Consider the following 17,776-nt stretch of genomic DNA (forward strand, 5'->3'; position numbering starts at 1 on the left):
AGGCAAAGAAACAGCAACAGTTGCCCACCCTGCCAAACGGCCACTCCACCCCACAGCCTACTTCCTCCCTCTCGTCGCCCCTTGTAAGGTACCCTTCTCCCCCATCAAGGAGAACCAAACACTCAATACAAATTCAAGTTGCCAAAAGTAAACACCTGGGCCCTCGACATCATTTCCTCCACACACTTTTCAAAAGTGAAAATGCCAAAAGTAGGGAAATCTTTCAGGAGCTCGACTTTGAAACAAGCTTCTCTTTTTAAGCAATCACTCCTTACTAACACCAAACATGAAATAAAAGTAACATGCAATTTCTGCTCAACCAACTAGTGCCCAATCAGGATATTTATAGAAAGCTGTCCCCGTCCCTCAAATGGGTGTGACATCAAAGCCCAATACTCCTGTCTTACTCTACACACATGCACGCACATGTCACAGGCCACACCTCACCTTCCATGAAGTCACAGCAGTTTTCATTTACTACGGAGAAGGGAACACTATTTAGTTGAAGAATTATGAGTAAGATGATCAGATCACAGTAAGAGGATCAGTTCTCAAGAACACAAAGGCTCACTGTTACATTTCCAGCATGCCCCATCATTCATCCCGAAGCGCATGAAGAGCTTATGGAAGAGCCTCTCATATAGGAGATCATAAAACAGACTGTAGAGTTTACTGAGAAGGAAATCTGGAGGCTTACACAGAGAAGAAAGAACATCAAACTGTACACATGGACAGTCCCAGCCCAGGTATGGTCAAGGTCAGCCCAAGGCTGCAGCCTACAGACCTGGGGCTCTCCACCAGATACCCAGCAGTAACACTTGCTGTCCCAAACTTTCTGGAAACTTATGATTGTCTCTGGGAATCGCTGTTGCCTGTTACCCAGCTCTCCGTTTAAGCCTAACACTGGTGTAATTATAAGGAAAAGAAGTAAGAATAACGTCACCAACCAAAGAGAATACTGATAGACACAACAAATTTAGCAAAAAACGGAGTGCAAAATAACGGCAGCTCACTACTGTCTGAGCATCTGGATTTTCCACTGAGAGACAGTATTTAATGAGCCAGTAGAGCAAACAGCCTCATTAAGGTGTAAAGCCAGTTCATGACCCTGATCTTCCACTCATCTGTCCATTATTTTTTTTTTCTTCATAATAATTATTCTTTATTTAGGATTGAAATTTTCAAAAGATAAAGGTTTTTGAACATGAATTGCTACTTTGATTTGACATAATTAGAAGGGAGAGTTATTTGTTAGTCTTAAGTACTACTCTGCCTCCAATAAGGACTAGTCATGGCAATTCAGAAAAGAGGTGAAAAGTATAAAGTACAAGGAATTCCCATTCTAACAAAAGTTGCAACTATTGAAATTATAAAATTGACTTTATACTCCGTAAGGAAAATAACAGTAAGTAAAAAGCAATTTTCCAGTAATTTCTCTCAACAAAATAAAAAACAAAATAGTCAATAACACAAAATTGTGAAAACAAAACCCCAAAGTACATATAGACAGTAAGAATACATGTACTAAATATGATTCTTCAAAGCTTCCAGAACACGTAGGGCAGAAGTGATCGCAGCCATCAAAGGTGGACCCAGTATGTCCATCCCCTCCACACACAAGGGAAGGTTAGAGATGAAGAGTCATTTAACAGGACAGCTGGCAGCAGCACCTGTAACCTGTGATGTCTCCATTTCTGGCATTTGGTAGCAACTGGCTGAAGCAAACCAGGCAGAATGTTTTCCAGCTGCTAGAAGATTAACACCTGCATATCCTCAATGCTCTGTTCCAAGTATTAACTCCAAATGGGACAGTGGTGTGAATCCCGAGGGAAGGCCCAATTTCTGACGACTCTGCTTGTCTTGGAGAGTCTCCTAGAGAGGCGAGGGGCAGCTGTGGCTCACCCTGGGGACAGAGACACTGGCAACAGCCATTCCCGGAGCTCCCCCTACACGTGTACACTGGTGTTGGCGGGCGCCACCATGAAATTCCCTCATCTGGCCATCCTTGATCCTAAACCTTCAACTAGTAAGAAATAAAACAACTGAGAAAATATTCATCAAACATGAAACTAAGAAAATTAAAACGTTCCGGATAAGCAGGAACAAGGTCAAAAAATGCCCCCAGAAACCCTTCATCTTTGACATCAATCTATGACCCCCTGAATATTCTTTCCACAAACCAACTGAGAAAACAGTTCTTACTCTTTCACAAGAAGTCTTCACAACTGTGAAACCATGCAGGATTTTTAAAAGAGCCCAATTTAATACCACAAGGCCCATCACTCAAGGTTCTCTGAGAGTCTCAGAGTCTCTGAGGCAGACATTTCTTGCTGGAGTCCTTGCTATTCAGCCTCCTGGAAGCACCTGACATTGGGCCCCACCTCTTGCTTCTTAAAATAACTTCTTATACAGTTAGATGCTAGAACTGCCACAGTGGGTACAGTTCTTCCTCCACGTTTCCTCATGTACTTGAAACATTTCTTACCCAACTTTCCCATCTCTTATTCATGAAAAAAAAAGAGAAAACACAGGAAATAGAAACATGCTATCAGACAAAGAAAATAATTCTTGAGTGACACATATAAGCATAAAAGAAGGAGCTTGTGGGAAAATGAACAGGCAGTTAATTTTTACAACTGGGGGAAAAGGTGACAAAGGTAGAGTAGAGAAAGATCCAGAGATAAGGGGGAAAAACAGTGAATCTGGGGAAATTATAACCTTCAGGATTCTAGATATGCCTTCAGTGCTCTTTCACACAGTGGTCTTCTTCCTCACTGTACATTAGCATCATCTGGGAGGAGTTAAGAGCACTCAGAGGCCTGAGACCCAGCCACCAGACTCTGGTTTAGGTTCAACTGATTAGGGATGGAGCCTGAAGTTTCCTCTCCCTGGAAGATTTTGGATGCAGACACTAACCCCATATAAGCATCTGCTATCCTCCACTGCTGCGTTGTCATGGCATCTGAGCCTAGAGAGGCCAAAGACCTACTTTGAAGGAGTTACAAGGACCATAAAGGGTTTTAACTAGAGTTCCATGACACGTTTTCTGCTTCCAAGAAATCCCTTATGAACCCAAGCCCTGAGCTTCCAGTGATGAAATTAAGACTTTTCATTCTGCACAGTAGGAAAAATAAAATGTTCAAAAAGACTATACTTACAAAATACAAAGATGAATCAAAATTCATTTGGAAAGCTACCTCTAAAAGGAGAGGGAATGAAAATGAACAAGGATATCAGCCTTCTTTAAAAATAGCCTTGTCTGCTGATTTGACTTTGGAATCATGAAAATATTATATAGAATTATTATGATAACCAACTTAAAAAAGCAATTCCTAAAATTTCAGAGTACAACAAAATAATTTGAGAACACATTCTCTGTATGATATACCTACCTAAAGACAGTATGAACTGCATTAAAAAAATCTTAAATTGTTTTTAGAACTCACATTACATGTGACGGTGCTGATACTGTAAGATAAAGCAGATGAATAATTATGTTGATATCATTGAGAACTGGGAGTAGACATGGGACAAAGGAGAATAGATGATAGGACAAAAGAGATACAGATGTAACCGTAATGAAGTAAAAACAGGAGTGTCTTGAATCTGACTTGGATTGGAAACACCCATATAAACATCTTTGTTTACCTTAAAAAATGTATTCTAGCTTTGTCCAATCAAAAAGCTGAGAAACAATAACCAACCCAGCAGCAATAAGCACCTCAAATGCCCAAACTGTAGTCTCTGAATTCTACTTCCCACTAAAGGGAGCCAGGGCTGCTTGGAAAAATGGCTAATTCCAGGGCTGGGGCAAAACCTATACAAGATGAGCTAGAAACATCTTGTCACACAATAGAGTAAAAAAGCTAGCAAAGACTACCAGAGAATGTGCAAAAGAATAAGGACCCAACCTGAACAGACTCCCACTGGCCAAAGATGCCCAAAGGTTGGCATAAGCATAACAACTGAAATGGACTGAAGCACATCAGAAATGCTTAAATCCTGAGCTCAACCTGATACTCATAAAAACAAACAAAACACACAACAACACAAACTCATTAGCCCTAGAGGAGAACCAACTCATTATTTTGAAAACGAGTTTTTTAAAAAGTGAAAAAATTAAGAATTTCCCCTACCCTTCCTGGAAATACTACAGCTCAGGGTTACCAAGGAGTTTATAATGACGAAGTTTCTCTTTATGGAAATATTTCAGCTAATAAATGAAGAGGGTAAGAGTTAGAAATAGAGCATCACCATTTTGCAACCCTTACTGAATTAATGGATCTTGAGCAATGATCATGAGCAGCTCCTCACATCACACACACAGAAAAGATGGTATGCACCTCATAAGGGAGGGACACACCCCTACAACCCTACCTCCTACAAAGAGGAAAGGGGTGAAGAAAACCTGAATGAGTCAGATCAAGCTTCCAGATCTAACCACCAACCTAAGGTGCCAGAGGAACATGTTACATAACAAAGGGAGAGAAGCAATCAGCCAAACCCAGACTATGGGACAAATAACCTGGTTTCTTCCATTAAAAAAATAAATAAACCAGGACTTCCTAGATGGTGCAGTGGTTAAAAATCTGCCAGTGCAGGGGACACGGGTTCAATCTCTGGTCCAGGAAGATCCCACATGCTGTGGAGCAACTAAGCCTGTGTGCCACAACTATTGAGCCTGTGCTCTAGAGCCTGTGAGCCACAACTGTTGAGCCCATATGCTGCAACTAATGAAGCCCATGCCCCTAGAGCCTGTACTCCAAAACAAGAGAAGCCACCACAATGAGGAACCCGTGCACCACAATGAAGAGCAGACCCCGCTCGCCGCAACTAGAGGAAGCCCGTGTGCAGCAATGAAGACCCAATGCAGCCAATAAATAAATAAATTTATTTATTTAAAAGAACTAAATAAATAAACCAAATAAATGGCTGAGAGGAAAAGAGAAAGCGGGGCAAGTGGAGGGGAATAGAGAAGCAACCCATAGAACCTCTATCAACCACATGTACCTTATTTAATACTATTTCAAAAAACAAGAGGGGAAAAGACAACTGTGAGCACTGGCTAGACACTGATGACATTAAAGTTAATGTTTATGCAGAGCAATGGGATTAGGATTATTTAGGGGGAAGATTCCACATCTTTTAAAGATACATATGAGAATATTTATAGATAAAAATGATGTGATGTCTAGGAACTGCTTCAAAATAATACTGGAAGTGAGAGTGAGTAGGGGTTCAGATGAATCAAGACTGCTCCTGAGTTGGCAACTACTGAAGCTGCCTTAGGTTACACAGGGGCTCATTTCCCGGTACCCTTCTCAGTTCTTAACTGACAGTCCCCATAATAAATGACAGAATAACAAGAGAAAAATCAAACAGAAGTATATTAATATGTATATTTCCGGTACACATGGGAAATACCCAGAAAAACTGAGTAACTTCCTGAGATGAACCAAGCCACCACTTCAAATATCACCTCCAGCTAAAGACAAAAGAAAGTAGGGGACACTTATGAGAGGGTAATCGGAAAAGCAGCTTAAACTAGGGTCCCGCTGTGACTGTTATGCACATTTGTCTTCTTGAAGACTTCTCCACTGACAGAATTTTTCTGAGATTTAGAGCCATTCTTCTCTTTCTGGTGCACAGAGGGCGACACTTTTATAAATGAAGATTTCCTTTATCAGTATAAGTGTCCCTCACAGAAGGGTAAATTTTCTGTCTTCAGAGCTTTTGCTGTGTCTATTTCTCAAAACAAATCATCAGCTCAAAATAACCTTTGTGCCAAAGAGGCATATTCTGGGTGACACATTCTGCTACCCTTCAATCTCATTCTATTTTTGCATTTTTGAAATATTTTTTAAAATCTATAGAAAAAAAAAAACACTATAGGAAGAAGTTGACAGAAGAGCACAGAACTGTAGTCAGAAAAATACCTACTCTTGGGCTTCCCTGGTGGCGCAGTGGTTAAGAATCCGCCTGCCAATGCTGGGGACATGGGGTTCAATCCCTGGTCGGGGAAGACCCCACATGCCACAGAACAACTAAGCCCACACACCACAACAACTGAGCCTGGTCTCTAGAGCCTGCAAACCACAACTACTGAGCCGATGAGCCACAACTACTGAAGCCCGTGCACCCTAGAGCCACTGCTCCACCACAAGAGAAGCCACCGCAATAAGAAGCCTGCACATTGCAATGAAGAGTAGCCCCCACTCTCTGCAACTACAGAAAGCCCGCATGCAGCAACAAAGACCCAAAGCAGCCAATAAATAAAAATAAGTAAATAAATAAAATTTTTAAAAAAAGAAAAAGAAAAAAGAAAAATACCTACTCTGGGCTCTGACCCTTCAGTGCAGGCTGTGCCAGGAGAGGAAGCATCAGGACAGAATGCAGAGAACACTGACCTAGGAATCAAAACAGTTTGCTTCAGGGGCTTCCCTGGAGGTCCAGTGGTTAAGATTCCACACTCCCACTGCAGCGGGCACAGGTCCCATCCCTAGTCGGGGAACTAAGATCCTGCATGCCACATGGCATGGCCAAAAAAAAAGTTTTGCTTCAGAAACCAGGTCAGACACCTGCAAGTCACATGACCTTAAACCCATCATATGCCCTCCTGGTCCTTATCTGTGGAAATATCTGCCTTGTTTACCTTGGAGAAATTCTGGTACAACTGAATGAGCTACAACAGCTCAAAGTGCTCTGCAACCAGCATAAAAACAGGTGTAAGCTAGGATCACTTTTACTATCAGAAGTCCTGGGAAGAGACCTATTCTACGCTTAACAGCAGAGGCTGCTTTCATAAAGGGCTTGGAAAATTCAGTGCTGCTCACAGGCCATCTTGGCAGAACAAGCGCTCTTGAAAAAAGTGATGTGTAAAAGCCAAGTTTTCCAGACAGGAATTAAAAGTTTCACTTCTAAGCAGGTTGCTAAAAATTGTAACCATTATGAATGCAGTCTTCTAAAAATGAGTCACCTACTTCCCTGACTTCTTAAAGAAAATGGATTGAGGGTGGTTGGGGGTTGAATGAAATAGCCAAGGAGATTAGGAGGTACAAATTTCCAGTTATGAAATAAAGTCACGAGGATGCCATGTGCAACATGGGGAATATACTCAATAATACGGAATAACTTTGTATGGTGACAGACGGTAACTAGACTTATTATGGTAATTATTTTGTAATGTATAAAAAATACCGAATCACAATGTTGTACACCTGAAACTAATAACATTGTAAGTCAGTCATACTTTATTTTAAAAAATTCTTTTAATGTTCCAAAAAAATCTTATATATGCTTAAAAAAAGAAAACTGATTCAAAGTCATCACCCTCATTCATGGCTCAAGGTCACCACAGTGGATGTTACTAACATCTGATGGCCAATGCTACACGCTCAAGACCCAGGATGGTGCACACAGCAGGTCTGCTCTGCAGGTCCCCGTCCAATTTGCTCAGTGCGCCCTCCTCCTCTCCCTTGCTGTGTGGTCCTCAGTGGTTGCTCTCAGCCCACAGTATCTTTGCCAGCAGCAGCCACGCCTCAACCTACTGGGTTGAGCAGAATTGAGGGACACTTGGAAAAAAGGGTTGGAAAATAACTGCAAAGGCCCAGTACAGCTCTCAGGGAACCAGTCCCGAACAGAGACCCAAACCCCTCTGTGGAACTCAGAGGATTCTGTTTATGTCCTGACCCTCAGTCGAGTTCCATAGTGAAGATTTACACAAACATGTGCTTCCTACAGCCTCCACCTGGACCAGAGACAATCAGCAGAAGTGGACCTGGACAAAGGCCAGGTGAACGGACGAGGCTGGGCCATCTCTAAAGGCACAGGGATAGGACGTAACCCTCAGCCACTCCTCCCCACTCAGGGGAAGGGACTGGGTAAACCCTCACTGGCTCCTTGAGGTCACCCCACTTACACACCAACAGATGGAGACCTCATCTCTCACACAGGAGGCTCTGATGACCTGGGGAGGCGGCCTCTGTGTCTCTGGCTCAGGCAGAGGCTTCAGGCTCCTCCTTGCCACCCTGAGGGCCCTGGGCAGGCAGAGACCTGTCCTCCCGACATGGTCCCCGTGGAGGTGCACACAGGGGCCAGGCGTGCTGGGAACGCGCCGGCTGCTCTGTCCTAAGTAGGGGTGGCCTGCAAGAGCTCCACGTTCAACATCAGCCTGGGGCTTGTGTCTCTGAGCATCAAGATCACTCCTCAATTCTCACAGGACAGAGGTTTTCATACTTCGAAATCCTAACGCTAAAAGCCTCGCCCTGGACTGCCGTCAGCTGCCTTTTCCCGCTGGTGGTGCCTGTAGTGCCGGGAGGCCCTTTCTGCGCTGTGAGTGGTCACAGCACGCTGCTTGGGAATTGTGGATGATCCACAAGGTGTTCTGTGCACCAGAGGAATTAAAAGAGGGCTCCAGGCCACAAAGGAAACGTGTTTGCGCTTTAGATAATCCTGGACTGAGTATACATCTCCCACTATCTCAAAAGCAAAGATCAACGAGCAGTGTAGGTAGAAGATCACAAAATGGGAAGCTGCTTCATAAAAGCAATTATTTAACTAACTAGAACTTCTAGTGCTACTATTGAGATGAGGCCCCATGTTTGCCGGGTCCTCTACTCCCTACTTTTCTGCCATGACCACCCAACCACCAGCCTCCTGAAAGAGGGGCCAGGGCTCTAGCAGTTGCACCTTACGCAGCCCCCAGGCCTGGCCTTCCTGGACCCCCAGCAGGACGTATTCCTGGGACTGGACAACTTTGGAATCAATGCTGCCAGCACCTCACTGGGACCGATTCCCTCTCAGGAAGGACCCCAGCTCCTGTGGCCTCTCCCTCTATGGCTGCTTCTCCCATAAGCTGCCACAGCAAAGACCTGGAACGCATTTTAGGAGGTGATCTTGTCACCATCCAAGGCTAAGTGACCCCACCCAAGGAGCCAATAGCTCAGCAAGAAAATCCTGCAGTTCAGTTCAAACCCAGACACATGGGCCACACTTTGAGACCTGCCTGCCTTCAGCTTCTTCAGCATCTAGTACTAAAGACAAACTAGAGAATCAGGGACAGCAGAGAAAGGCCTGCTTCAGGATATGATCCAACACTAAACCCGGAGGCCACTCATCCAACCAGGCACCTGGCATGAGCCACAGGCACACACAGAGGCCCCAGGGTTTCCCGACAAGCAGATTCATGAGCCCTCTGCTCGGTGAGGTCAGGAAATCCTGCACACACAGGCCACACCCGCTTGCCGCTTGTGTATTTCAAATGAAGACTTATTGTGACTATGTAGAAACACCATCATTGGGACAGCCGTACACAGGTCAAAGAAGCTGCGACAGCCTGAGGGGCTCATGCACCCTCTCCCACCCCCGAGTAAGTCCCATGGCTTTGCATCTCCCCCCCTGCCCTTCACAAGGCACTGCAGTATCCAGGCGGTCAGAGCTCTCTCAAAGGTGGCACTCTGCCCCATATACCTGTCCCCACTCTCTGGTACAATGGCCAACCCACCTATGTCATCAAAGACACCTTTGTCACTGGGAACTCAATCTCCCAGGGCCATCACCTGAGAGCTGACAGATTCTCTGGTTTCTCCAGGTGTGTGGGGCAGACTCCACCTACACAGCTGCCCACTGCCTGCAGTGCCCTTCCGTACAACAGAGGCTTTTAAACAAGAGCCACACCCTCCTACCTACCTGGCCCCCCACCTCACCCCCAACACAGTGTACTTATGACAACTCACCATCTTCTCCATCTAAAACAACTCTTTCATAGCAAGTGCATCTTCTGTCCCTCCTGCTCTCACACTCACAGGCTGCCCAAGTCCCTAAGGCAGCACTAAGGTGCCCCGGAGAGCACAAGCCACCCAGGTGGGCTTGCAGCTGACTTCCAGCAGCCACAGCCAGAACAGGGAGGCTGACTGGCCCTGGGCCCCCAAGTGGAACTGCCTCACTGGGGGATCCTAACCCAGGGTCATGGAGGTCACTGACCTCATAGCTTTCTGCCTTTGGTTTTCCCCTTCACATCCCCTCCTACACCCTCTGCAAATGCCAGGCGACAAAGACTCCCCCTTCAACCAGCAATCCACCCCCACAGCCAGGGACAGAAACCAGCATGGGTGGTGCACAAATTCTCTAGAAGCTGGAGCTCCTCCCACGGGGGGCTTTGGCTTGGGTTACTCAGCCCACTGGGAAGGGGGCAGCCTGGGGAAGGGTGTGCTCTTGAGAGCTCTGGGCAGCTCCAGCTCAGACACAGGGCCCCAGTTCTGTTCCACTGGAAGGGGAGAGGCAAGATCCCATCTTAGGAAAGCATTTACCAGATGTGACCTGGAAAACTTAACAATTGTCTGCTGAGTGCCTGTAAAATGTCTTGCATTGCTCTGGGCTCTGGTCCAAATGTACTTCCTCCAAACCACAGGGCACATATTCCTTGAGGTTGTAGGATCTTCCTTGGGGCAAAGATCACTCAGCATTTATACTGAGCACCAGGAACATCCTAACATAATATAAAATGTCTTTCCTTTGCAGGGCCATCCTTCCATGACACTATGTTTTAAACAATTAAAAGAAAAATAGAGGTCCCCCAGGGGTCCATTCCTTTACATATTTGCCTGTTCTAAAGAATATACAACCAATGAGCTTCATGTTTCCTAGACATTTTATCCTCAGACCTTAAACTACTGGCCTCTCTCCCCACCCGTCCCATCCATCTCAGTGCTGATCCGCATACACTGAAAAGCAATGTACTGTGGGTAAAAGCTTTTACCTCAAGAAACATAAACATTCCCCAAACTAAGCAGGATTTCCAGTAACACTTTATGATTGCTTTCGTTAAAGAAGGCTCCCGTGCGTCTTTTTGGGCTCTCAGAACTTCTCGGTCCCAGTACCTGTGATGAGAAACAAAGCACAGTAAAGAACAGCCCCACCATAAGCAAAACAGGGGAGGTAACAGAGGGGAGGAGAAGCCTTTACTACAGGGCGCTGTGTGGCTGCCCCGTAAAGGCTGGATAATTGCTTGCAGGGCTCCTGAAAGATGAGCCCTGAAGACCCTAAAGCACCAGAAAAACACATTTGAGGGGAAAGCGTCCCAGTCTCGGGAAACAAGTTCCTGCCAAGCTTTGCTGGAGTCACAGCACCATGAGCAGCCCAAGAGGGCAGACGGCCTCCTCCAGGGACACCACCTCCGGGGACAGAGCTCGGGGTCCAGGGCCTGGGCTGCTGGCTCCCTCCACGTCCACACACGCACAGGGAACACGGGGCCCCCAGCCTCCAAAGGGGGCTAAGCCCGGGCTCAGCCTGAGGGGGGTGAGCGTGCAGTGTCAGGGGAAGGAGGCTCCAGAAGAGCCCGGAGGAGGCGAAACCCACTCCAAACCGTGAGCCACACGGAGACGTTCTCACTCCTCCTTCCCCTTCTCCTCTCTGCCTGCTGCTCACCCTTGCAGCTCTTCCCCAAGGTGCCTGGAGCGATCTTCCGGAAGCACTGAGTACATGTCATCTTCTTCTAATCTCCGCTTGTGGCCAATTTTAAACAAGGGGTTTAGCCACCTGTTAAAAATTAAGAGAAAAGGAGAGTGACGGATATCCATACGACACAGCACTGTCTAATTAGAATCCTACAGTCATGGGCTTTGTTTAAAAAAAAAAAGTCTACGTTTTAAATATATAAGGATAGAAGGGGGAAATGAATTATGTGCTTATACACACACACATACAAATCAAGGTACAGGGAAGTCACTCTGGCTTGTACATGATATAACTAAAGCAGCCTGTTTGTGGCCTTTGGAACATACATTGCACATCTGCTTTAGTTATTAAGGAAAACTACTTTTAGAAATCAAAATAAAGTAACTGTGGTTCAGGCACGCAGAACAGAGTCAAATGACCTCTGTGGGTAAGGCTGCAGACAGGTTCCTGTATTATTGAGGACTTCAATTTTCTGAACTGTATCAGACTCAGGGATACCTCCAGTCATTCTCAAAGCAGGTGCAACCTTGTGGTCTCAAGATCTCCTTAGACTAGCTGTTGACACAAAGGAATTCTTACCGGGAATCACCTCACAGATACAACACCCTTGAGTCAAACAGGCTCTGGACCCTGACCTCCTCACAGCTCTGTCAGACTCCCCTCAGCCAGGACACTCATGCAAGCCTCTTTCCAACCCCAACCTTCTGAAGGCGTCTCAAAGATAAGTAACACCTTCCCAACTAAAAGGCATGGGGTGATTCTTCTCATGGTCCTCCCTGCTATCACTCCCTGGAAGATTAATTTCTTTTCAAATGTAACACAAGACATTCAAAAGGGCTGGGATTTACAGACTGTTGGGTCTGCCACCCTCAGCCTCAGTCAGGGAATAAATACAGCCCCTCCATACTTTCAGGGGACTCCACTCACAGCTGACAGCATCACCAAAAAGTAGTTTAATTCCTCCATGCGCATGCTTCTGCCCAGGGACATCAGGTTGCCCCCACTGACACCCCACCCTGGAAAAGGCATATGTGCTGGTCAAATCCCTGTTTTCTGGGGGACAAAACAACCTTTCCAATATGAGCTCCCCACCTACAGGCATGGCCAACTACACAGTCCCCATGCCTAAGGGCTCTGGGAACAGGGTCACATCAGACCCAGAGGGGCCTGGCCTATGGAGCCAGCACCCTGGATGGAAGGGCACCACCATCAGCCTAAACGTGACTCGAGAAAATGCCAAGACGGTGTGTGCCCCTGAGGGCTATTGGTTCCTCGGGGCCCCTGTGGCCAGGGCCACCCACGGCTGGGCCATAAACTGCCTCTGAGAAAACTATACCAACGGACACTGGGCAACAGGTGGTGCCCACCCGACCCAGGTTACATCCAGGTTTTAATGACACTCACCCCACCTCCCAACCACAGGGGGCCATTCATCTAGTCAGGAGGGGAGCTGGACTGGTACCAGCAGGAGTGGTCGCCCTTGTAGCATCCTTGGGGAGCCCAGCACGGGGAACAATTTATAACACCGTAACCACAACAGAAGTCACTTGCACAGTGGCCTGGAGAACTAGAGAACCCGGGTCCAACTTTAGAATCATACAATCTTCACTGCACTCTCTGGCCCACATGACCCTCGACCACTGCACAGCTGTCACTTACCTGCTGGCTGATCAAGGGGGAGTTTGTGCCCCTGCAAACATTTTCTGTTGTAGTTCTATGTTAACCTGAGTGTCCAAACAGAAGACAGTGCAACCTGACTGTTAGAGAAGGCTGCCTGGCTACATTTTACCCAGAACAAGAAGGGCCTGACTGAATAAATTTGGGACAGTATCAAAAGGGCGATCCCCAGCTTCCCAGGGCTTCTGGATTCTTAGGACCCCTTCCAGTTATTCTTCTCTTGCTCTGTGGTCGCTGTATCCTCAACTGCCTCATTAGTTTCATCTCTTGGAGACCTGAGGCAATCAAACTGCACATGGTCCTTACCCAGGGGTATGAGCAACTGGGACTCCAGACAGATGACAGACTTATTTTAGGTGAATCAGGAAAAATTCTGCTCCTCTCACCCAACATATGACAACGCCCGTGCTCAGCAGGAAGTGGTTTCAGAAGAGCGACCTTTGCCCCTTCAGTAAAAAGGAAAGGGAGGAATTGCTACCAGGCTGTGGCCCCAGAATGATACCCCTGCCCCTCCCTCGAACGGAAACCACTGGCTCTTATCTGAGTCTCAGGCTCCACCATAAAAGGAAGAAGCTGCACTGAGAGAAATAAGACCTGGTTAGAACCAGCCAGGCCCAAGATGGAGGGAGACCTAACCGCCAGTAGACCTTGAACCTCATTATGTGCTCCCTGTGATATATCAGCAGCTAAATGACACCCCCACCAGTGCCAGGACAGTTGACAATGGCCCTGACAGCACCCTGAAGAGCCCATACAGGGCCTGAAAAGGAGGGCTGCCTCAGTTTCACGCCCAAACCACACCCCTGTTCTCAGATAAGTCATGAATATTCCTCCCTCTCTTGACTCAATTCCCTCCCTTTTACCTCAATCCTTCTATACATAGTGTCTCAGCCCAAACTGGGTTGAGAAGCTGATTTGTGAACTAAGTTCCTGCTTCTCCATTCCTTGGCCATTGAATAAAGCTTGTGCTCTTCTAGTATCACCATTGGTTTCGTTATTGGCTGTGGGAATCCAAGTGGATAAAGAACCTTCCCAGCCAAGATAAGAGGTCTTAGCCTGGGCTAGGACCCTGGCACAACTCCAGGCAACCAATCTGGTGAGAAGTACAGCAGTTACCTACGCAAGGAACACAGGCTCAGGAGCCAGACTGCCTGCTTTGGGATCCTGCTCCACCACTTACTAGCTGTGTGATGGTAGGCAACTCACTCAACCTCCCTGCTCAGCGCCTTCAGGTGTGAAATGAGGGAACAGCTCCTTCCCTTCCTGCAGGAAAACTGGCAATGGGTGCCCATCAACATCCATAAGACGTCCTCACCTTCCCATGTCCACACACACACTGTGAAAATCCACAGACAGGAGGTGCTTGGAGTGTTCCCTGCCCTGCCTGAGGTTAAGGAGATGTCTGCCAACTTGGTTATTATTTATGTCAACCACTTCCTTCTTCTAGGCCCCTCTTTCCTCAAGGGCCATCAAATGGCCAAGAGACATAGCTACACACACTAAATACACCACAATCAAAACAAGCATAGGAGCTCCCATCCCCTGGGGATCCCTTAGACTGTCCCATAAAAGAAGGAAATTTCACAATTTCGGACAGATGAGTGGATTAGGGTCCAGAAACAAAAGATCTAGTAATCACGCAAGTGTGATTAAAGCCCAAAGGTTCAGGCCTGCGGGGAGCCGCCCTGGAAAAGGGGTCCTGCTCTCAGGACATGGCTCTGGGAGCTGCCTTAATTTAAGGGTTTGTGTAAAACAAACATAGCTCTCTGTCCCGCCACCCCTGACCTTTGAGTACGTGCTTGAACAAAGAGCATGTGATTCCTTGGGCTGCAATATGTGTTCCCACAGACTCCTCATCGCATAAGTACATCCTGAGACCATTAACAGGATGTACGGTACAAGCTACTACGCAAGTTCCTGATGCCCTTGAAGAAAAAGAACAAGTTGTAACAAAGAAGGAGCCATTTCGTTTGATATTCCCCTTTTCTGAAGCTGTATAAAAAGCCGCCATATAATAAAGAAGTTTGTCAGTTGCCCTAGAATGCTTCTGCGTTCTGGGCTCCTGATCCTCTCGACCCCATTCTTTGTGCGTTTGTCTTTGCTTCTTTCTTAGCCGCCTCGTGTTTGCCTAAGGACCTGATCGATTTTGCCGGCAGGCTCTGGCACAGGCCAACCTACTTAGTAGTCCGAGCTACTAGATGGAAAACTTTAGTTAAGAGCTTCACCCCTCTGAGCCATTTTTTCATTGGTGTGTTTCATCCCAGCTCAAGGACCCTTCAGTGGTTTTAGGACCAAATGATTCCTGGGGACGACCACCTACATGAAGACCATGCACTGCTTCTCTAAAGGCTAGAGATCTGGATAAGACCCCCACAGGCTTCAGGGACCCCATCCCCAGAGTGGTCCTCAAAGGTGGAAGCAGAAATATTCACAGTAAGGAAAGGGGCTGGTCAAGTACATACTCCATTCCTCTCAGTGTGTCCCAGGCAAAAGCAAAACGTTTTCGAGAATAACGACCCCATTCATTAAATAAAAAACAATAGTGTTTTTTACCCACAGGAAATGTGCTACAACTAGATATCAGGACACACAGTGAGAGCCACAGGAGGGGCGATGGAGGGAGGGAGAGAAGACATGGTCATAGACATAGGGACAGAGGGAGCCCGATGGAGTTGGAAGGCAGCTGTCACCTAAGGAATATAGGGAAAGGTGGGGACATTACTGAAAGACCACAAAGGTGCAGGGCACTCATTAGATAAAGGAAGCTGTTCATAAACTGCTTGCTTAGGGAGAAAAAAAGGAAGTGGGGGTGGGAGTTGGGGAGGTGCCGCTTTAGTTCAGAACTGCGAAGTCCTGAGAGTTAGCGGGAAGCTGGCTAAGAGTAGACTGTGTGTGTGTGGCGGAGGGGGCGGGGGAATCCAGCCGGTTCTCCCCCGGGCGGTGACCCCTGGGCAGCCTTGTTCTCCGCCTCCCCACCTCCTGCTCCTGCGGCTCCCCCTGCTCTCTGGCGCTGGAGGCTGGCGGGGCAGCGGCGTCAAGGCAGGGAGCCCCCGCACCACCGCCCCCAGGCTCCCCGGGCCCCCCTTCCCGCCCCTGCCCCCGCCCGCCCCGCGTGCCCGGGCGCAAAGGGGAGCAGGCGGCCGGCGTGGGGAGGCTCCACCCGCGGCGGAAAGCGCCCCCTCGCCCGGCCCCGCGGCCCCCAAAGGCCCGGCAGCGGCAGGCACGGGCACCGAGGCGGCCGCGTGTGGCGGGTCGCGCGGGGCGCTCACCAGACGAACAGGCGCGAGCAGAGGTTCGCGCCCTGCAGCGGGCTGGCGTTGGGCTTCACCTCCGGGGGCACCGGCAGCATCTTGCCGCCGGGGCGGGCGCGGGGCCGGGGGGCGCGGCTCTGCCGGCGGCGCGGCTCCCGCGGCTCCTGGAGGCGCCGGCGCGGGGCTGCTGAGGACGCGGCCGCCTCGCGAACCCGCCGGGGCGGGAACCGGGAAGCACCTGCTTCCGGGAGGGGAGCGCCAGTGCCCGCCCTGACCCCGCCGCCCCGCCTGCGCAGCCTCCGCGCTCGCCCCCAGGACGCCTGCGGCCACAGCCCTGGAGACAGGAGCAGCGCGCACATGTGGGGCTGCGGGACGAAGAGCCAGCCTGGGGGAGGCGGCCACAAGCTGCAGGCAGGTGCGAGGCGAGGCCACCTGCTCTTCGATGGAGGCGGGGAGGCGGACAGCGCCTCACAACCAACCCAGCTCCCAGGATAGCACCTGGCGGCACACTCTGCCCAAGTTCCTGCTCTGAGCCCAGGCAACCACCCAGAAGGGGGAGGGGGAGGCTCAGGCTCTGCCCCACTCTGCTCCTCAGAAGCCCCCCAGGGGCTGAAGCGAAGACCTGGAGAAAAGCTGGAGGAAGGCATTAACAGCCCGCGCTCTGGGAACTCTGCCCTCATCAGGACCAGACAAGGGTACTCTGGAAGGTTCTCCAAGCAGGACCCTATGGGGCCTTCCTGGGACAGACCCCACCCCCACCTCATGTCCTCTGCCTGCCTCTTGTTTGTAGAAGAGCTTGTCTCCCAGGCGTCCCTGAGTCACAAAAGGCTGGCTCAAGAATTAATGATCCAAAGACTGTGAATGTGTAATAACAAAAATATTTAAACAATAGATGGGCCATATAGCAGTCATAGAATCTTTAGTTCTCCCTGAAGGATGCAGATAACATGCTTGATGCACACGCCTGAGTTGTTGTACAGATGCTAAAAAGCCCACCAGGTGGAAGAAGTTAACTGCATGATGACCAGGATCAGCTGGAACCTAAGGTTTAACGATGAGGACCCCTGTTACATCACCCTGTTCCTCCACATCAACCAATCAGAAAACAGTGCATGAGCTGATCAGGTACCCTGGACTCTCTCTCTCCCTCAGCTTGCTTTTAAAATAACCCCCCTGAAATCCATTGGGGGAGTTCTAGTCTGTTGAACACAAGCCTGCTGTATTCGTTGCTTGGCCCTTACAATAAACCTTTCTCTGCTCAGAACTCCAACATTTCAGTTTGTTGGCCTCACTGTACATTGGGAACAAGAACTTGGGTAGGACAACACAACCACCAGCCAAACATTTGACCTTGGACAAAAGCAGGGTTTAGTACAGATTATGCATGTAGAACT

General features: G+C 48.3%; 1 protein-coding gene across 1 annotated transcript in view; it reads right to left on the reverse strand.

Moving 5' to 3' along the window:
* The window catches only part of LOC130835640 (ATP-binding cassette sub-family C member 4-like), a 172,775-nt gene extending 156,229 nt beyond the window's left edge, over positions 1 to 16,546 (reverse strand). Inside the window, exons 1-3 of the mRNA XM_057707278.1 lie at positions 16,401 to 16,546; positions 11,425 to 11,535; positions 10,757 to 10,877 (exon numbers count right to left, since the gene is read on the reverse strand). Coding sequence (XP_057563261.1) covers positions 10,757 to 10,877; positions 11,425 to 11,535; positions 16,401 to 16,480 — 312 coding nt within the window. The 5' untranslated portion in view covers positions 16,481 to 16,546. The remainder of the gene's footprint in view (positions 1 to 10,756; positions 10,878 to 11,424; positions 11,536 to 16,400) is intronic.
* Between the last annotated feature and the right edge of the window lie 1,230 nt (positions 16,547 to 17,776).

Source organism: Hippopotamus amphibius, chromosome 14 (assembly GCF_030028045.1).
Source record: "Hippopotamus amphibius kiboko isolate mHipAmp2 chromosome 14, mHipAmp2.hap2, whole genome shotgun sequence".
NCBI lineage: Eukaryota > Metazoa > Chordata > Mammalia > Artiodactyla > Hippopotamidae > Hippopotamus > Hippopotamus amphibius.